Source organism: Cervus canadensis, chromosome 10 (assembly GCF_019320065.1).
Source record: "Cervus canadensis isolate Bull #8, Minnesota chromosome 10, ASM1932006v1, whole genome shotgun sequence".
Taxonomy (NCBI): domain Eukaryota; kingdom Metazoa; phylum Chordata; class Mammalia; order Artiodactyla; family Cervidae; genus Cervus; species Cervus canadensis.
Window position 1 is genome coordinate 54,263,911 of NC_057395.1, and position 21,593 is coordinate 54,285,503.

Sequence of the window (21,593 nt, forward strand, 5' to 3'; positions counted from 1 at the left end):
TTGCAACTTCAGTAAACAAACACAGGAATGATAACAGAATGAACACCTGGCCCAGGTCCCCCCTCTCATCCCTCAAAGCCCCCCAGGCCCGCCTCCTCCTGCTTCCTCTGTGAGGTTGTACACACACTCCACGTTGTCCAGGTCTGGACCACAGTCTGCATTTCCCAGCCCTCTATCCCTCGATGCATGTCTGTGGGATTTGCCTACCCTGTTCATTTTTGCTGCTACACAGAATTTCACTGAATGAATCCACCCCCAGGTTCTTAACCAACCTAATGCTGATGAGTCTTGGGGTTCTTTTCAGGTTTATCAAATTCTGGTGCAGAGCTCTTGGTATGAATGGGTCCATACTTCTTTTGGGCTTGTACCTAAGACCAGCAGCATGATGAAAAATACACAATTGGTCTCTGCCCTCCATTCCTGACACAGAACTCTTGAAACCCTTGCAACCTCTGCAGTGATGGATTGACAGGGGTACCTTACCCATGGCTCCTAAGTCCCTGGGAATTTTCCAGGTGATAGGGCATCTTTTGTTCTAATGAAGTGACTCTGGGTGGGCTCCTGGAGGGGGCTGGTCACCAGAAAGTCTGAGTCATGATTAGAAACTTGGAGCTCTCAGCCCCCTGCCCACTCCATCTTCTGGGGAGGGGAGAGGGGCTGAGTTGAGGGGTTGAGTTCATGGATCATGCCTGCAGGATGAAGCTTCCACAAAAATCCCTGAACTCTGGGGTATGGAGAGCTTCTGAGTTGGTGAACACATCCATGTGGCAGGAGGGTGGTACACCCATCACCACGGGGATAGAAACACTTGCATTTGAGACCCGTCTGGACCTCCCCCTATGTAGTGCTTGACCTGGACATTCCTTCATGATAAACCAGGAAGAGTAAGTGTGTGCTGTCCCCAGTTCTGTGAAACTTCGTAGCAAATGATTGACCAGAGGTGTGGGTGGTGAGAACTGAGTTGGATAGGAGCGAGTAACCAGGAGGAGACTCAACACTTGTGACCCACATGTGAAGGAAAGTGGGCTTGTGGACTGAGCCCTGAGCCTCACGGTCTGTGCTGACTCCAGGCTGTGAGGGTCAGAATTGAGTTAAATTAGAGAACACCCAGTTGGTGTCCATGCAAAGTCAGAGGATTGGCTGGGGTGGAAAACCTACAGCTTTGGTGTCAGAGGTGTGAGAAGAGGAACAGTTTCCCTCTCAATTAGGCAAAGGTATATTCAAATTTAAATGGAAAATGCTGATTGTTATTGGAGAGGCTGTACCATAGTGCATCCCCACCAAGCACATGGGAATGCCATTTCTCCTCGTTCTCATCGATGTGAGAACCGGTGTTGCCAGTCTTTCGAAGGCTAGTCATTCTGGTAGGTTTTTGGCTTTTATCTGCGTTGCCTGCTGAGGTTGACATGTCCTCACATGGATCTACCACCAGGCTCTCCTCTTTCATGGGCAGCTTGTTGTTTTTAATTTTTCTCCTATCAGGTTATCTGTCTTTACATAGTGATTTGAGGCTCTCTCTCTATTCAGGTGGAGAAGGTAATGGCAACCAACTCCAGTATTCTTGCCTGGAAAACCCTATGAACAGAGGAGCTTGGTGGGCTACAGTCCACAGGGTCACAAAGAGTTGGACACTACTGAGTTTGCACACTCATCTATATTCAGGACATGCCTCTTTGTCAGTCATTAAGTGTCACAAATATCCTCTCTCATCTCCGGTTTAACTTCTCACTTAAAAAATTATTTATTTTTAATTGAAGGATAATTGCTTTACAGTCTTTCCGCTTTCTTAAGTAGTGATAAGTAGATTCTCATTTTTCATGAAGTCAAATCATCAACCTTTGCTGTATTCTCTGTGCTTCATCACGTATAAGAAAGCTTTCCCCACACATCACTCCCAATTCTCTTCTATTTGTCTACTTTGTCTTGCAAACTCAGAGTTACAATCTACCTGGAACTGATTTGGGGTGTAGCATGGGGTAGGGGTCACTTGGGACTTCCCTGGTGGCTCAGATGGTAAAGAATCCACCTGTAATGAGGGAGACCTGGGTTAAGAAGATTCCCCTGGAGGAGGGCACAGCAACCCACTCCAGTATTCTTGCCTGGGGAATCCTCAGGGACAGAGGAGCCTGGCAGGCTGCAGTCCATGGGGTTGCATAGCCTCGGACATGACTGAGTGACTAAGCAAACACACGGGTCACTTGACTTTTCCCCTTTAGGGTACCCCATTGGCCCAGCATCACTTATGGAAAAGACAGTCCTCCTCCACTATTCTAAGTAGGCTTGGCAATTTTTTTTGTTAACGGGTCACACAGTTAAATATTTCAGACATTGCAGGCCAAGAAGTAAAGTCGAGGATATTAATTTAAGTGCTTATACAACCATTTGAAATTACAGAAACCATTCTTAGCTTGCAGGCATCAGCAGGCAGGTGGCAGATCAGATGTGACCTTCGAGCTGCAGTTTACTGGCCTCTGCCATCCAGTGCCACTCATAAAAGAGCCAGCGTTGGCACTGTGCATATTTGACAAGGTAAATCAAGTCATTTGTGTGAAGTGGGTGAATTTTGTTGTATAAAAGTTAAACATCCATGAAGATGAAAGTGAAAGTGAGTCGCTCAGTTGTGTCCCACTCTTTGCGACTCCATGAACTATACAGTCTATGGAATTCTCCAGGCCAGAATACTGAAGTGGCCTTTCCCTTCTCCAGGGGACCTTCCCAACCCAGGGATCAAACCCAGGTCTCCTGCACTGGAGGCGGATTCTTTACCAGCTGAGCCACAAGGGAAGCCCAAGAATACTGGAGTGGGTAGCCTATCCCTTCTCCAGCAGAACTTCCCAACCCAGGAATTGAACTGGGGTCCTGCATTGAAGACGGATTCTTTACCAACTGAGCTATCAGGGAAGCCTTCCATGAAGATAAGACTTTCCAAAATGTTAAATATTTTTTCTGGGCCACTTTGTTCCATTTGTTTGATCTCAAACAGCACCATCTAATGACTGTAGCTCAGTGGCTCTCAGATGGGGCTCCTGGGGAACATCTGGCGATGACATGAGACAGCTTTGTTGCAAACAGGGGTGGCGGGGTGCTGCTAGCATCTGGAGGGGGGCAAGGGATGCTGGCAAACATCCCACAGTGCACAGGGCTGCCCCACATCAGAGATGATCTGGCCCCAAATGCCAGCAGGGGTGAGGTTGAGAAACTGGTGTGGTTTATTCAGTCTTGATGTCTGAAACACCTGGTCTTCCCATTTTTGTGTCATTCTAGGTTATTCCTGCATGTGTGCTCAGTCATTCAGTTGTATCCAACTCCTTGAGACCCCACGGACTGTAGCCTACCAGGCTTCTCTGTCCATGGGATTCTCTAGGCAAGAATACTGGAGTGGGTTGCCAAGCCCTCCTCTAGGGGATCTTCCCAAACCAGGGATCAAACCTATGTCTCGGGCGTCTCCTGCATTGCAGGCAGATTCTTTAACACTGAGCCACCAGGGAAGCCCTTTGTATTTCTGTTTAAAAATTTAAAGTCAGCTCTTAGCCTTTCTATAGAAAAGCAAAGAAAAAACATGTTGGATTTTTGCCAGGATTGTGTTAAATCTATAGAAACCTTTGGGTAGAACTGACATCATCATAACATTAAGCCTCTTATGAACAGGGTGTATCCCTCTATTTTCAAAGATCTTTAAGTGTTCTCAGTAATACGTAGGGAATTCCCTGGTGGTCCAGTGGTTAGGACTTCATGCTCTCACTGCCAAGGAGCTGGGTTCAATCCCTGGTGTGAGAACTAAAACCCCACAAGCTGCAGAGTGAAGCCAAAGAGGAAAAAAAATTGCTCTCAGTAATATGTAAGGGTCTTGTATAATTAATGTTATTGTAATTGGTATCTGGTTCAGATTTTATTTTCTAACTATTCCTGGTCTGTTGTTGTTCCGTTGCTCAGTCGTGTCCAACTCTTTCGACCCCATGTACTGCAGCATGCCAGGCTTCCCTGTCCTTCACTATCTGCTGCAGTCTGTAGAGATGCTATTGCTTTTACATCTAGCATCCTTGCTAACATCATTCATTAATTTGAATAAATTAGCCCAGATTATTTTGGATTTTCTACATTCACAATTATATAAGCTACACAAAATGCTAGTTCTATTTATTCCGATTTCTTTTTCTTGCCTAAACTTACTGGCATGAAGCTCTGATGTGTGATGTAAGAGTGTCCTTGTCCTATTTTTGAAGTCACGGAAGGCTTTGAGTATTCCAACTGTAGTTCAGATATTTGCTATAGATACTCTTTGTGAGATTAAGAATGGTTTCTTTTCTTCATTTGCTGAACAGTTTTATCTTGAATGAAGTTAAATTTAACAATCACTCTTCAGAAGATCATGTGATGTTTATTCTATTTTGCATTACATGGGTTAATGTTTAAGTGTTAAACCAAATCTTGATTTCTTGAAACAGACAAATGTGGCCACTGTTTATCCTATGTAAACATGGGTGGATTCATGTGTGTTAAAATTTTGCTTAGGATTTTTTTCCCATCTATTCTGAGTGGACAGGCATGTAACAATCCTCTCTCTCATTGTTCTTTCAAGGTCCTTGCTGGCTTTGGAAAAAGTTCCTGTTGGTTTTAACATGGTCCCCCTTTGGTTGGGGAAGCCATCCCTCTTGTAGGATGCGTTTTAACTCCTTATAGCTTGGGTAAAACTTACCAGTGGAGCCATCATGGTGAGAGTAATTTTTTTGTGTGATAAAAATCTGAGCTAAAACTTTATTCACAATAATAAAACAGTTCAGGTGTTCCTTTCATGTTAATTTTGGTAAATTTTATATTCTAGAAAGTTACCTATTCCATCTTTGTTTTCAAATATATTGGTATAAATTGTACATAATGTCTTCAAGTGACCTTTCTAATGTCTGTGTGATTGGTCATGAAGTTCTCCTGTCATTCTAGACAGGAATGTAGTAGTTAAAACTACTAAACTGAGCCAACTTCTGTCTTTGTTGATTCTATTATTTTCTATTTCATTATATTTTCAGGTTTTTTCTTGGTCTACAGTTTAGTAGTTAAAACTACTAAACTGAGCCAACTTCTGTCTTTGTTGATTCTGTTATTTTCTATTTCATTATATTCTCCTCTTTGTTTTATTATTTCCTTCTTTCTGCTCTGTATTTCATTTCCCATTTTTATAATTTCTTGAGATAAGTGTTAAAATTGCTGATTTTCTGCATTCTTTATCTTCTAATATATGTATTTAAGGCTAAACATTTCCATCCGGCATGACTTCAGTGATTAATACATCCCAACTAGTTTTATTACTCAGTTCAAAATAGTCTCCCATTTTCATATGATTTAATTTCTACCCAAGGGTTAATAAGAAGGCATTTACTTAACTTCCAAATCTATGGGGGCTTTTCAGTAATTTTCTTTCTTATTGATTTCTAGTTTAATTGCTCTGTGGTAAGAAGAACAGAAACTACATTTTGATTCTAAACTTTTGAAGCATTTTGAAGTTTGCTTGAAGTTTGGCTAATGTTTGTAAATATTCTGAGTATACTTGTAAATAATCCGTATTTAGAAGCAGTTGGTTTCTGTGCTTTATGTACATTTCACCAAGGTCAGACTTCTTAATTCTGTGCTCCTAATCTTCTATTTCCTTACTGATATTTTGTCTGCATGTTCTATTGTTTACTCATAGATGTTAGCTAAAATTTACCATTAATTTCATACTTGTTTATTTGCCTGGTATTTCCCTGCCCCCATGCTTTTACTTCAAGCTTTTCTGTATCTTACACTTTTTAGATGTATCTTTTGTAAGCTGCATCGTGGCGGTTTAGTCGCTAAGTCGTGTCCTACTCTTGTGACTCCATGGACTGTAGACCCCTTGGACTGTGGCCTGCCAGGCACCCCTCTGTCCATGGAATTCTCCAGGCAAGAATACTGGAGTGGGTTCCCATTTCCTTCTCCAGAGGATCTGCCTGACCCAGGAATCGAACCAAGGTCTCCTGCATTGCAGGCAAATTCTTTACTGACTGAGCTATAAGGGAAGCCCTGTAAGCTGCATATGGATAGATTTTGAAAAATATATTGTCAGTTTGTTTTTTTCCAAGTACAAGAGTTAATCTTTTTTTTTTTTTGAGTTAATCTATTTTTAATGATTACAATTAATAATATAATTGTAAATCTACCCCATGGGTCTTTGATTATCATCTGCTTTTCCTCTTAATTTTTAGTTATCTTATTTTGTTCTTCCAGTCATTTTCAGTTGAGTGCTAGAAATTGTATACAAAAGAAGACAGATATAATTTGAGGTCTGGCAGGATACCTTCCACCGGAGAAGATTGACATTTGCTTCTGGCAGGTGACTAAAGACACCAGCCATCTGGATCACCTTAATCCGTTTACACAGAGTGACATTCAAAGGTTGGCACTGTCTTTGTAAGGGTGCCTCCGCCAGTGTCCCACACTGACCTTCCTCCCTGTCCTCCCAGGCACCACCCTGGTGAGGACCCAGCAAAGAACTCAGAGGGCTGGGACTGTGCCAATGACAGCAATAAGATCTACTATTTTCCACCTCTTTGGGGACAATGCTCTCATAGAGTCTGCACCCTGTCTGACCTGACATCATCCCACATAATCCTCTTAACAACCCTAGGGTGGGATGTGGGCAGCGTTGCTGTCCCATTTTCCAGAGCAATATGCCTCAGAGAGGTTGTATGCTTGTCCCAGAACATCAGCCGGTAAGCTGGAAGAGCTTGATCCAAACAGACAATCCAGGGCAGCCAGGCTCTGTTATGATGCTGGGCTTAGCTGTGCCTAGAACGTCCCTTATTTACTCCTTTCCGGAACATCAGTTCTCCCATGCATCAAGAGGCTGAAGTCAGACAGCTCAGCTTCCCCACCTGTGAAGTGGGGACAGCGACAGTGCCCACTTCTGGAGATGTTGTGAGGATCGATGTGGACACACTTAGGGGAGGGTCCTAGAAAGTCAGAGCAGGGCTCTTTGGGTTGGAAGATCGGAAGCACGGAGCCCTTAGCAACGAAGGCGATGGGAAGTAAACAGGGAAGGACCGCGTCAGGTGGGTGGCAGGGACTGTGCCCACTGCCTACATGGTCACGTGTCACGTGCTCAGGGTGCGACCCCATAGTCACCCCATGGATGCTCTCAACCTGGGACGTGGAATCTGCAGATCGGGTGCTTCTCGGCCCTGCCTGCCACGGGGTTGGAGGTGCATGCATCCTGGGGATTGTCTAATTGCAGTCACCTTCTTGGAAGATCAGGGGATTAACTGCCTCAGAAATCACTTCATTAACATGCTTGACAAAAGGTGTCATTATGTTTTTAATTAGTGCCTTTTATCTGAGGCCATCCATGGGCTTTAGAGAGCCCTGCTCCTTGCCCACAAGGCACCCTCTCCGCATTGCAATTGCAATCAAGATGTAAGCCTTCCACTGCTGTCCTTGGCTCGGCCCTGGCAGGGAGGGGCCCCCATGAGGGCCATGTTGCCCACCATGGCGTGGCTGGTCATGATCACTCAGGAAGGGATGGAAAACCACATCCATCTCAGGATTTTCAACATCCTCAAGGTGAGACTCATGGTCTGAAGGGCACCCCTGTTAGAAGTGTGTTTCAATACCTAGTTCAGGACACCCCCGAGGGCACTCAAGATGTCCTTGGCTAAGGTGTCAGCCTACCTCCCAGGATAAGGCTAGCCCGAGTCACCGATTTTCTAACCTAAATCACCTCCTTGTGGTTTAAAAATATGGCTTAAAAATAAGACAAAAATGAAACACAGCCCCAGTTTTCCAAAGTGAGTTCCTCAGAACACCTGCCTTGAAAGATTTCCTGTAAAGAAGGCTCCTTGGTCAAATAGGTTTGGGGAAACCTGCAGACTGTGTCCCACTGGGGTTTGCTGAGCACTTTAGTTCTGTGAGTTTCTGGACAAATCTATAGAAAGGCATCTGGTCCATCTGGCCTAACCCTCTACTTCCTGTGGGCCTGTCCCGAGCGAATACTGATGGATGTTGTCCCTGACGGCCTGTCTTGCTTTAACTGGTGTGCTTCTTTTCTAGTGAACCACATGCATATCATAACACCAACGGCCACAAGGTCTCCCAAGGGTTCTCCCTCCCTACGGGTCCACCTTCATGTAGATGGACATGCAGTGGGACCCATCATGCGGGTCCTCTGGGCCGCAATTTCTCTGCTGACCTAGCAGCTCCCAGCCTGAGGCCAACACAGCTACAGAAACATGGGCCAAGGTGAGCAGAGCTGGTCCCCTCAGGCTTGGGAAACCTAACGTGGGCATTTCTGGGGGCTGAGGGGTCTGGGCCTGGAGTCCTGGGGCACACGGGGCTGAGAGATCTTTCAGGATGGGGGGACGGTTGGGGGAAGGTGAATTCACCCCTCCCATCCTATCAACATAGCCACGTAGCTAAGTTAGAGGGGAAGTCTGGGGGCCTGGGCACATGGGCTGGTGTGTGTTTATGTGAAGTGTGCCCTCCCTACTCTCCCTCCTCCCTTTCCTCCCCCTCCCTGACCCCCTCTGCTCCCCCTCCCCTCTCTCTGAATCAGTGTCACACCAGCTACCCTGCCTGCCTTGCACGGCCAGCCATGTGGCCTCTGTCTTCTTTCTCGGTCCTCTAGGTCTCAGGAGCCCCCAGGCTGGGGGGTTACAAGCTTAGACAGGAGAGGTGTCCAGTGAGAAATGAAGCCATGAGGCCCTTGTTCACAAAGGAACTGACCATCAGGGTGGTGATGACTGCACCAAACTGATGGGGCCTGTGGGCAGCCCTGCCTGGGAAGGTGGGAGGTCAGGGGTCACCCCCAAGGCCAGTGCCACCCACTCAGGTGTCTGCCTCTGCCAACCAGGCTCCGCTCAGCCACCTGAGGAGGAAGGACATGCGCCCAGCCCCTCCCTGCGTGCAGTCATGCCTTACCTTGTGTCCGGAGTGCGTGGACGAGGTCTGGGCCACCAGCAGCCGCACTGCGGCATCCCAGCGCTCAGCCGTCTGGTGGTCCCACGCAGTCACGGTGAAGGCCACCTGCTCGGAGGGGATGCGCAGCTCCCGTGTGGCAAAGACCGTCCCGTCGGCCCCGACCTTGAAGTCCATGCTGTTGGTCTCATAGTGCGTCCCCTTGGTCCCCAGGCAGCTGCTGAACTTGACTGCAAGAGAAAGGGGATAAGGTCAGTGTGGGTGGGGAAAGCCTGGCGGGCAGGCGCCTGCTCAGAGCTTACGTTCAGCTGAGGACCTGGGTCTCTAATGTGGTTGAGAAAGTGGTTATTTAACTGATTGCTTGACCTTCAGGTACTGAGTTTTATCTCTGTGTTTGTGTGTTTAGTTGTGTCTGACTCCGCGACCCCATGGACTGTGTGTAGCCCTCCAGGCTCCTCTGTCCAGGGGATTCTCTGAGCAAGAATACTGGACTGGGATGCCATTTCCTCTTCTGGGATCCTCCCGACCCAGGGATCAAACCTGCCTCTCTTGCATTGTAGGTGGATTCTTTATCACTGAGCCTCCAGGGAAGTCCAGGGGTTTTTATCTCTACCTCCTGAGAATCAGCTGAGGCCTTAGAAAAAGGAACAACAACAAAACACAAGGAACTTGCTTCATTCTCTCTGAAGCATAGCTGTTCTCATCTCTGCAAACACATCCCCCTCTCCCCCTCTTAACTACCACCTCTGGGCTCAACTGGAGTCTGAGTTGAGGGAAGAGGATTCAGTGGATTCTCTAGTGACCTTGGATAGCTGGAACTTTCTTATGACCTGGAAGCAGGCGTGTAAGGTAGACGGTCTACTGATACCAAACATCCATTAGGCACCTCCCGTGACTCCATCGCCGGACCACTTGTGCCCCCCCGCCCCCTCCTTGCAGGAGAAGACATAGCGGAAGCTGCCTGTTGACTGGGACCACATCATGACCTTTTTATCCATGTACCTCTGTAGCTGTCACCTGAGGCCATGGTAAATTACGAGGCACCCACAGCCAATGTCACATTCTGCTGATGAAAGGAATGGATAAAGTTACCTAGCATTTATAAAAATGTGGGTATCTCAGCAATTATGGTGGGAGGATTGGTTTTTTAAGCAATTTCACTGTCACAGCTTACATGATTTAATTACTATTTATTCTAGAAACTAAAAAAAGCTCCTCACTGTTAGTTCTGATAAAATGTTTCCCCCGGGTTCACCTTTTATTGTTGGCTGCCTTGAAATAATAAATAACATGAACGTTCCCTCATTTCAAATACGTCACTCCAGACATCTCCCCAGTCACCGACACCTCCCACTTGTGGGTTTAATACAAAAATGCTCTTCAGTGTGATGGAGCCAGGCATCTCCATGTGTGCACAGACTCCAGGGTTCACAGACAAGGTCCTAGGGTGGAAGAGGGCAACCAAGGTGACGAGTGGGTTGAGGCTCCAGGGAAACGCCCCCCAGGTGAGGGAATAGTCACATTGTTTCCCAAGTGACAGGAGAACACTAGACTGCTTTCACTGTACCATCGCCCAACGGTATACAAATTAAAGTCAGCAACAAACTGAGTGGATCAATCATTTCTGACGCCCAATTGTCTTTGACAAAGATAAAAATGACAATGCTGTGATTGCCGGAGATTAGCACAAAGTACAGAAATAAGCCCTTTGTTCTCTGAAAGCAAATTTCTAATATCACTAATGGGACTGGACAGCAGCGGGGAGTTTGCATTTCTTCAGGATTAAGTGACGATGTTGTATTTTTTTTAATTAGTGCAGAGCTTTGGCGGCATTTGAGGGAAGTGTGGACGCAGATGTCAGAGAAAAAAATCACCTGCGTAGGCGCTGCCACAATAGGAAGGTTGGGGCACCGTCCATAGGAGCAGGGACCTTGCAGGGGTTGGACGTCCTCCATGGATGGGAAACCCTCAGGACATTGAAGATGGCACTATCAGATGCGGTCTACAATGATAAAGCCAGCCTCTCCACGCAGGTGCCTTTAAGACCATTTTTACTGTCGGGATCTGACTAGGACCCTCCTGAGGAGGCACAGGGGCTTTGGGACAACACACAGCTGGCCTCCGGCTTGGGTCACTGCAGGCTGGCTGATTGGCCCCACACAATGGCTCATTTCACCACCTTGTCTGAGACTCGGAGCCCATGTCAGTGAGGAAGCGGGAGCTGGAACGTGTCTGTGGGAAGTTGGGGGCCGTTCCGAGTGCACGCAGAGTCGGGGAGCTGGCTTTTCAGAAGGAGGAGAGTTCAGGACAGTGCCTTCCTGGGCACTGCTGGGTGACTGTCTCTCTGTCAAAGGGAAAGATCAGGAAAGCTTGTTCTTCGTGACACCAGGGGCGTTCATGGCACTTTAGCTCTGAATAAGTGAGCTCCCACCTGAAACCCTAAGAAATGTGGGTTTAGATTTCTCAACATGCAAACACTGCTCAGAAGGTTACAAACATTATATCTTGACATAAAAATGGGAAGTGAGCTCTTGGCGAGTGGGGGAGGGGGCAGACTCCCCTGAGACACATCTGGGGTCTTGGGCAGGAGCTGCTGCTTCACCCAGGAGCCCATTTGTATTTTCCTGGAGAGTTTTTCAAGGCGGATGCCTCTTTATCAGTGGCTGGGACGCTCAGAGTTGGCGCTGTAGCCGGGGGTTAGCCGAGCGGAGGCATTTACTACCCTCATTGAATCCTGCCCAATTTTCTCTCTTTGCTTCCTCTTCAATCCACTTCCCTCTTCTTGTTCTTTTTCATTTTGGGATCTACCTCCTGTCTGCAGGTAAAGTCCTTCTCTTTTAGGGATCAGAAGCTGCCGGGCCGTTGCACGCCCATGGACTCCTCTCGGGCCAGGCCGGGTGCTGTGAACCCAGCACAAATGTCCGAGAATGTCCTCCAGCCTCGTGGGAAGAAGACACCTGTGCAGAGTCGCAGGCACCAGGGTCATGACCTCCTCCAGGCTCCACTGGAGAAACCTGCCTGGAGAGGTGACAGCGCCTCCTTCCATCCGTGGCTGGGATGTGGACCCCCTGGGTGCTCGCTCCCCGCAACCCAGATCCGCCACACATCTCTGAGGCCTGCTAATTGCTTCCATTAGTTTTAAACAAACTTGACAAGAGGCAGAAGGATTCCTGAGAGAAATTAGGTCCAGTTGATGAAACATGCACAGTCACAGCCCCCACTGCCCCTGTCCTCTTGGAGGTGTGGTGGGCTGTGGGAGGCCTGGTGGTCCTGGGGGGAGGACTCGGCCACCCACCTGAGGACAGGGCCAGGGGTAGGGGGTGATGTGTGTGCCCCTGCTGGGATGCCAGGGTGTGGAGGGCCTGCGTGGGGTGTAGCTGACCTCTGCAGTCACGCCCACCCTGGCAAGCCTCCTGGGGATGCAGCTGGGACCCTGGGTCTGCAATCTGACCAGCAGCAGGTGCTCTGAGCACCAGCCTTTGGGAGCAGCAGCAAAGGGTGAAGCTGGGCCGGTGCAGGCAGAGGCTGGATGAATCCAGCTCATCCTGCATCCCAGCATGTCACCCATCCAAGGAGATGGGGAGCAAAGACACTGGCCAAAGTCACACAAGGTCATTCACTGCACAAACATATTCATGGGCTTGTGGTTCCCGGCTCTGGAGATCTACCTAGGAACCCCTAGAGTGAAGGCTCCGGGTGGGTGGTGACTGGGAAATGGCAGTGTGGATGGTGGAATCTAACAGAGAGCAGGCCAGGCTGGGGGCCCCTGGGTGGGGAGCCCTGCAGGAGGTGTGGGGTCAGCCAGCCCTTGACATTCTGACCGTCTTGCATGACTGGAAGCCTAGGTCCCCTTTCCCAGCTGGCCTGGCCCCCGAGAGCCTGCCTCTCCCTTTAGACTGGATTCCATTTCCAAGCCCTGTTTATTTTGAGAACAGACAGCCGCCAGCATCCACTCTGCTCCTGAAATGTAACTTGATGCTGAGAAAGCCCAGCGTTTACAGCAGTAGCAGCACTGTCAATGGCTATTTGAGAAGCACATGCAAGAACCCAACACCCAGGAAACTGTCTAGTTGGACACTATGGGAAAGGCTGAACACCAGGAGATTCAAGAAGAGTAGGATTTCATCTTCCAGGGGCCTCCCCTCGCTGACCCTCACCAGGAAGCCCGGAAAATGAAGTGGAGGCTGATGGGCACCCTGGGCTGGTTGCCCTCGGGCTGGGACCAAGGGCAGGGATGCACCCGGCCAGCCATCTGTCACTGAGGCGTGTTTTCCTTCATGCTGTGTACATGTTAGTCTCTGTTTGTCATCCTCGTGGTGTCCCCGCCAACACGCCCACTGCGGGTCCACTGAGTTATTGCTGGAATCTCTGTGGCCTCCCCCGCCCCAGGGCGGTCTGCATTCTGCCCACCCCTGGAAGGGCCCTGGCCCTTGGAGAAGGCAGCTGCTCACACAGAGCTCCCATGGGAAGCGCCATCCATCCATCCGTTCTTGTGAATTTACAGATGCCACAGTCAGCAAGAAGCACATCCCTGCCAGATGGAGCTCAGGGTGGGGGGGTGGTCATCACACGGGGTGTGGCTCCCAGGGGTTGGGGGGTGGGGGGCTCTGTGTGAAGGAAGGAGCCTGGTTCTGAGACAGCCTGATCCAGACGCCAGCGGGGAGCGCTTTCCCAGGATGAGGACCTGGTGCCTCTGCCAAGCTCCAGGGATGAAAGGGTCCCCAGGAGGCCTGGGCTGGGGAAGGCTTCCAGGCGTGCAGCATGAGCAAAGATGGGGGGGGAAGGGTGGACTCTCAAGGACTGAGAGCCGGTGTGGTGGGAGCTGGGCTGCCGGGTAAGCCAGGGTCAGAATAAGCACACAGGAAGGAGCTCAGCCGGTGAGGTGACCTGGCAGTAAAGAAACCCCCTGCTAATGCACGAGACCAAAGAGAAGCGGGTTTGATCCCTGGGTCAGAAGATCCCCTGGAGGAGGGCATAGCAACCCATTCCAGTACTCTTGCCTTGAGAATCCCATGATAGAGGAGCCTGGTGGGCTGTATACAGCCTGGGGGTCACAAAGAGTTGGACATGACTGAAGTGACTGAGCACACACGCAGCACGGGAGGGAAGAGCCCCTCACCCCCCAACTCTGGGGGTTTCTAGGAAGGTCCAGTGCCCTTTGAGGCTGAGTGGGTGTACCGGACGTGACACCCTCTCCTGGAGCCAACATTGAGAGAGGGTCACAGCCTTTCCCAGCCATAGAAACAGCCAGTGAACTGAGTTAGAGGCCCACTGCTGTGACTTCAGAGGTACGTCCTCAAAAGTTAGCTACAGTGGATCATAGTATCCCCTGTACCCACTTCACACGTGTCTGCTTGCAGGAGAAGAACTCAAGAGCCAGGAAAAGATGGAGAAAAGGAAGAAAAAGAGTGAGGAATCCAGGAGAGGCTTCTGCAATTAGGTGATTCACCACCCACCCAGCAAGGATGGATCACCAGGGAGATGTGCAGGGAGGCCCTCCATGGTGGGGGTGGGGGACAGAGAGGAGACTGGCAGCGCCTGCACAACCTCAGGACTCCCGGCACCCTTGTCCTGGGGGCCCCCGAGGGAGTCTCTTGTGGGTCATCCACGGAGCATGGCTGTGTTCCTGTGGGGTCTCCCATTATCCCTCAGCATGCTGCCTGCTGACTGGGGGGTCCCCGAGAGACCGTCACCATTGCCATTGCCCATCTGGAGGGCTGGCACTGCAGCCATTGAACACAGATGCAGACAAGTGGTGGCCGGTGGCTGGGGAGTGTCTGCCAGTACGTATGGGGTCTCCTTTGGGGGACGAGAAGTGTTGGAACTAGGGAGAGGTGATGACTGCTCCACACTCAAATGTACTGAATGCCACTGGATTGTTGCTCACATTAATGGTGAAATTCATGGTGTATGAATTCACTGCGAAGCAGTTTCCAGGGCCTCCGGGCTGCTGCAAGGACTGGGAGAAGGGTCTCTCTGCTTCTTGCCCCTGGAGACCCCAGTCCCCCAGGCCCCGCATGCCCAGAGCTCACAAAGTCTCCCTGTAAACAGCCGTGCCCTGGGACGCCAGCTCCCCTCCTCAGGGCCCCTCCCCTCCTGGCCCAAGCACAGGTCAGAGAGAGAGGAGGGTGGGGTGAGGGGATACTGACTTCATAGGAGAAGTTGGGAGAAGGGGACAGCGCACCTGAGCCCTGGAGGGAGGTGAAGGCTTCATGAAGGGGGTGTCCAGGCTGTCCTCCTGGAAGCTGCCAGCGTGCATGAACCACGCGTCCACACTCTGGGTACCATGCTCCCCGTCCCCCGCCCGCCCCGCCAAGAACCCGAGATGCCCGAGATGTCTTCCCCTTCTCGCCAGGATCTCCAAGGGGTGTCTCAAACCTCTAGGATGTCAGGACTGGAACACGCCCCAGAAGCCATCTATCCCACCCCTCATTTTATCAACAAGCAAACTGCTCTTGCTGGGAGAAGATGACATTGTGGAATGCACTCATTCACTCCAGGAATTCCACAGATCCTCCCCGAGCCTGGTGCTACATGGGCCCCGAGTTGTTACATATGCCAGCATTTCCCAACCGGGCCCCAGGTACTTTTATAACGTAGCTAACCAACACCCCAAATGCAAGGCATTTGTAATGTTTCAGCTGGTGAACATCTCACAGGTCAAAACTGCACATTTCGCAAGCTGGACTCAGCAGCATGGGGCCCTGGCTCCGGTGAGTCCAAGCTGCTCTGTGTGTGCAGCCCCATAATTAGGCCCTGGGCTAAACAGCAGAGACCTGCTTCTTTTCTTTTTTAGGACTGTGCAAAGCCCTTTCTTAGGAGAATGTTCCCTCCCCCATGCCCATCTTGCTGCCTCACAGCAGACAGATGCAGCCATGCTTATCCACAGCATCTGCTGAGAATGCGCGGCACCCATGAAAGGGGGCACAGCAGCCCCCCCAACCAGGAGGGTTTCATTCAACTCCCTACCCTCATCATTTTTGATTGCTCGCTCCCTGACAGGAAGGGGGCGCTAATGTGCTGGGAACGGGCGACCCCTGATCTGCTTCTTTGTCGGCACCGGCATCAGCGTGCTGACATTTATGGGGGCAGCGGGCTGCATCTCCCGGAGTCTGCCGTGCTGGAGACGTGAGTCGCGGTTATGAAACCTCTAGTTTTATTATTTTTCTTGTTAGTTGAATTGAGAAAGATCAAATGAGCCAGAGGTGATCTTGTAACTGGGCCTGTGCTGAGGAATAAATATGTTTGCCTCCCTCTCCTCTCCCTCCTTCCATCCATCACTGGCTGTACCTGCTCAAGTGGCTGCCAACCCTGAGGTGTCCTGTGTGTGCAGGTGTGTCCCCAGGGGCCACCTAAGCTGCACCATGGTCTCCCTCCTTGCGGTCCGAGGCTCAGCCACCCAGGACTGTTCCATCCCACCCTGCACCCCCTTCGCTTCCCTCTGCTCTGTGTATAGGAATGCTTTCTCCTGCCCAGGGATCGCCCCCCTTCAGGGCTCCCTGTCCCCCAAAATATGGGGGACCATCCTTTGTGCCCCCAAGGCCACTGCCCTGCTCACATGGCTTCAACCACTTAGGTCAAGTGTGCTGGGCCCCCAGGCATGAGGCCTGCCTTCCTCACTGTGAATCCCAGCACCTGCCATGGGGTTCCTCTAAAGGCTATTGGAATAAATGCACGAGTTCCATTCCCCTTAGCTTTAAAAATGGGAATCCAGGGATACACCAAGTCATGACAAGACGTGGAGGAAACGTAAACACATGTTACAGTGAAAGCAGCCGATCTGAACCGGCTGCAGACTGTGTGAGTCCAATGGCATGGCACTCTGGAAAAGGAAAGAATATGGAGACAGTGAACCATCAGGGGCTGGAATTTACTGATGGTCCAGTGGTCAAGATTCTGCCTTCCGATGCAGAGAGCGTGGGTTCAGTCCCTGGCCAGGGAACTAGATCCCACACGCTACAGCTAAGAGTTCTCATGCCACAACTAATACCTGGCACAGCCAAACACATACATAAATAAAAACAAATATTTTTTAAAAAATCAGGGAGTGCCAGCGGTTGGAGGAAGAGAATGATGAAAAGGAAAAGAGCACAGAGGATTTTCCAGGTGGAGGAAATACTCTGTGATACTGTAACGGTGGATACATGTCATCACACATTGGTCCAAACCCAAAGAATATACAACATCAGGAAGGAACTCTAAGGTTGGCTGTGGGTTTTGGGTGATGGGAGGTGTCAGTGCAGGTTCATCCACTGTAACCATGTCTGGCACTAGTTGTAATTAGTGAAAGTGAAAGTGTTGTTGCTCAGTCCTGTCTGACTCTTTGTGACCCCACGGACTGTAGCCTGCCAAGCTCTGTCCATGGAATTCCCCAGGCAACAATACTGGAGTGGGTTGCCATTTCCTTCTCCAGCGGATCTTCCTGACCCAGGGATTGAACCCAGATCTCCCACATTGCAGGCAGATTCTTTACCTTCTGAGCCACCAGGGAAACCCCTAGTTGTAACAATGTCCTGCACTAATTGTAACAACAGGAGGTGTTAATAGCAGGGGAGACTGCAGGGAAGAGGGGGTGTCTGGAACTCTACTTTCTGCTCTATTTTTCCCATGAATCTAAAACTTCTCTAAAATATAAAATCTACTAAAAAATGGATATTCACTCTCCATCAGACACATCTTCTCCAGAGAAAACACTCTGTCTCAGAGATGTTAAAAATCCCATTTTAAAACAAAACACCAAAACCTCTCTGATGCCATTTCATCTATGGCAGACAACGGGAAACCTGCCTCTCCCCCAGGTTTCTTTTATAATGAGTCTAGCGCAGTGATCCAGCTATCCCGACTTCATATCCATTTTTCTCTCCTGGAAACATCGGTGGAAGTGGTACCAAGTGTGCGCCCTGGTCTGGGTGACTGTGTTTTCCAGTGTGACCTCCGCCCCAGTACTGCTTTGATGAGCTCCTGGGGTCCTAAGTGAGGATTCACACACCCTACGAATCCAGGGATGCTGGTGGGAAAGGCAGAGATTGTCTCTCCACACATTGCCCACCAGAGCTGGGACTGCATCACAAGGCTTCAGTTTCAGAACGGTTCTGAGCCCACGTAGGAGGGGTACTTCTCTCAGTTGTGGGACTAATTAACAGTCCTTTGTTGAGGAAGACAGAGGTGCAGGTGTCTCAGGAGACAGAGGGCTTGGGGAGTTGAGGGAAGGCAGCGACTCCAGATCCGAGGAAGGTTGTTTACACAGACATTCCTTCTGCAGCGGCCGTCAGAACTGAGGTCTGAGCTCCTTGTTAGTAAATCCCACTGACACCCCATCAGAATGGAGCCCGAGGCCTTTAAGTTGGGGGGGTCCTCTGACGAAAGAGACAGTCCCAACCTTGGTGAAAGAGGAGGTTGGCAGTCCTTCTGTCTGCACTCACAAGGCGCCAGCAGGGGTGATGCTGGTGAATCTGGCTGCAGACCTGCCAACTGGCCTGCTGAGTGCCAGGTGTGGGAGGTGCCCAGGTCACAGCTGGAGGACAGCATGATAAATGACTGACCACACCTGTGTCATTCCCACGCTTAGAGATTTGGGCTGTGAAGGATGTTCTTCCTCCAACATCCGGGTGTCACTGGAAGGGGGAAGGGCCCCGTGGTCCATATCTGATCTCGAGAATCTAGGAGCCTTGCTAATAGCCAAGGATGTTGGGGGGTTCTCCAGAATTGGGAGTTGACCCTAGGGGCATGGCCCTGCCCAGATTCTTTGCTCTTTCATCAAGATTCCTGGAGTCCATTTGATTCTTTGGAAAAATGGAGGTGGTTTTTGACCGTTAAGAAGAGAAGTCTATGGGGGCCTCCTCTGGTGGTCCACTGGCTAATAATCCATGCTATCAATGCAAGAGGCCTGGTTTGATCCCTGGTCAGGGAACTAGATATCATATGCTGCAACTATGAGTTCAAATGCCACAACTAAAAACTCTGTTTATTGCAATTATGACCTGGCACAGCCAAATAAATAAAGAAAAATAAGTAATACAAAAGAAGTCTATGGGGACTTCCCTGGTTGTCTGTTGGCTAACAATCCATGCTCTCAATGCATGGGAATCATAGGCATCGTTTAAGAAGCACCACTCCTAAGTTATTTCCAAGGCTCCCCCGATTCTTTCCATCAGCTCTTGCCACTAAGAGCTTGACGTGTAAAACCACACCCAGGTGTCCATTCACAAACAGATGGGCATGACTACAGTTTAAGCCACTGCGAGAGACATAGCTACACATGTATGGACAGTCTTGACAGTCTACAAGTGCAGTTCAGGCTTGTGGCGGTAATTCTGTGCACTGTGGTGAGGATGGCCTGGGGTAGACCTTTCCCGCGCTCCTGATGAGGATGGTCAGGAAGAGAGGATAAGGCTCGGGTGATCCTTAGACCCCAGGGAGGAGGTGGTGGGCTCTCTGTGAACAGACTCTGCGACACTCAGGGCGGTGCCCAGGGGCTCCCTGTTCCATCCCAGGCGTGGGAATGTCATTGCCACTGGTGTTGCTGGCAATGAATGAATATTGCTAAGCTGCACAAGTACAAGCTAACACGTCTCTTAGGGGCCCTGGTTACAGCTAACAAAGATGATCATTGTAATAATAAGGACTGTGGTTGCTTATAGAGGTCTCAGCACCTGCCAGGCTCTGGGCCAAACTCCACACCCAGAGCACACGGCGTCCCTGCCACTTGGGAAGGACAGCTGTCACCTGTTTTACAGGTCAGGGTGGGGAGGCAACCCCTACACTTGGCCTCTGTTTAGGGAGTGTCGGGGCGGGGGTTCCTGAGAGAAAATAGTGTGAGGTTGCTCCCCTGGTGGGGCTCAGGGGACAGCTGTTTGCCTGGTGGTCACCCCGTGAGCTCCTGGCCGCTCTTCTGCCTTAGTCTCCTTTGGGGGGCCACCCGGTGCCCGGTTGCCCCAGAGAAGACTGTTGCTGTGAGAATAGGGTGGGTTTGTAGCACCTTCCATGGCCCCCTCCGTCCTCTAGCCTCGCCTTCTGCAGGCCCGGCTTCAGTGACCTGGGGCCAGGCTCCATCCCCTCTAGGGCTCCTATCACATCTGAACTGGGTGGGGGGCAAGGGGTAGGTGCTGGGGCAGACAGCAGGCTCAGGGAGGGAGGGGGACAGGCTGGGGGGCAGGCCATGGGGGACCCTTTACAACACAAGGAGCAGGACCGGCTATTTTTAGAACCATCAGCCTCTGTCATTAGCTCCCATGCATCAGGATGAAGCTAATGAAATCATTCACAATTAAGGCCCAGGTAGAGAGGAGGTGCTTTCTGTCCCCAGGGTCCACCTCCCCTCCTGCTTCCCCTTCTCACCTCCTCCCCTCCCTATTCCCTTCTCCCCTCCCCACCTCCCTTGTCTCCCTTCCTTCACTCCCCCTAACTGTCCTCTCTGCAGGTGAGGCCAACAGGAGGAAGGGGAGACCCTGGCTGGGCCCCCAGACTTGGTTTATGATTTTACTCCATTTTACCAAGGGGCAGTGGAAGACTGTTTCATGCTCTCTGTATTTTAAAAGCACTTGCAAGCATTCCCGCTCCCCAGATCCATCCACTCACAGCTTCCTTCTCCTCTCAAGCTCTCAGAGACTGTTCCTACCATCTAGGGAGGACGTGCTGTTTGAACCTGGGCTGAGGATGGGGAGGGCAGCTCCAGGTGACACAGGGACCTCAGTCTGGTGGGTGACTCCGGAGACTCCAGCTCAGAGAGGTGGGATCAGCCTCCTGGCCCTGGTCCCTTCCAGCCCCGGGATTTGGGGGCTCCCCACACGCCCAGCACCATGAAGAGAGGAGCAGATACATGCTCCATGTCTGTCCATCTGTCTATCCTGATCTGCGTCCATTCATCTGTCCAACTGTTCATTCACATACTGACTGTCCTGGCTCAGCCCTCACACCCTGCTCTCTGCTGGGCCCACCCCCCACCACTTGGGGATCCCCCCCTCTTCTTCAAAGAGGGGAGACCCCCTGGGCAGAACCAAGTAGCCTCTCAGGTGGGGCTGCACCACAGAGCAGATCTTTGGGAAGAGTGGCCACATGCTGCCCTCTGAACTCTCCGGGGTGGGCCTCCCTCTGACTCACTTTGGGCTCTGATGGTCGGGACCTGGAGACACACCCACCAGGCTCACGACGAGGAATGCTCGGTAAAGAGCAAAATCAACCTGGACGTGGAGAGAAAGAGCACAATTCTTCCTGTCCCCCGTCTTTCCGGAGCACCTCGTTCCTTAGCCACGGACCACCCCAAGGAAGCAAAGACCTGAGACATCTGTGCTGTTTCTGGTCCTAATCCTGCATCCACAGAGCTCAAGGAAGCAGGAGCCCATTCACAACATCACCATCCACAGAAGGCCCAGGACCATGGGTCCAGGAAGGAGGGGGGCAGGAACATGGCTTCCCAATGTGGCCGCCATGCTCACTGCTTCTCCCTCTTGCAATCTTCGTTAGAGGCACAGGGGCCTGGGAAGTCTGCGAGGGCCAGGGGGCTCTATAGCCTAAGATGGTTGGATCCAAGGCTGAGAGAGGTGTCTCTGCTCCCATGATTGCTGAGCAAGGAGCACCTGCTGCTGAGAAATGGGGCTCACTGGCTCCTGGGTCTCCTCCTGGGAGAACCTTGCTCTGGCTCCCAGTTCTGGCCAAAGCAGGGCACATGGCAA

General features: G+C 50.7%; 1 protein-coding gene across 2 annotated transcripts in view; it reads right to left on the bottom strand.

The window, feature by feature from the left end:
- The window catches only part of CDH4 (cadherin 4), a 475,216-nt gene that overhangs the window by 120,324 nt on the left and 333,299 nt on the right, over window positions 1-21,593 (bottom strand). For both annotated transcript variants that reach the window (XM_043480167.1, XM_043480168.1), the window contains exon 3: window positions 8,926-9,152. In XM_043480167.1, the coding sequence (XP_043336102.1) occupies window positions 8,926-9,152 (227 nt within the window). The remainder of the gene's footprint in view (window positions 1-8,925; window positions 9,153-21,593) is intronic.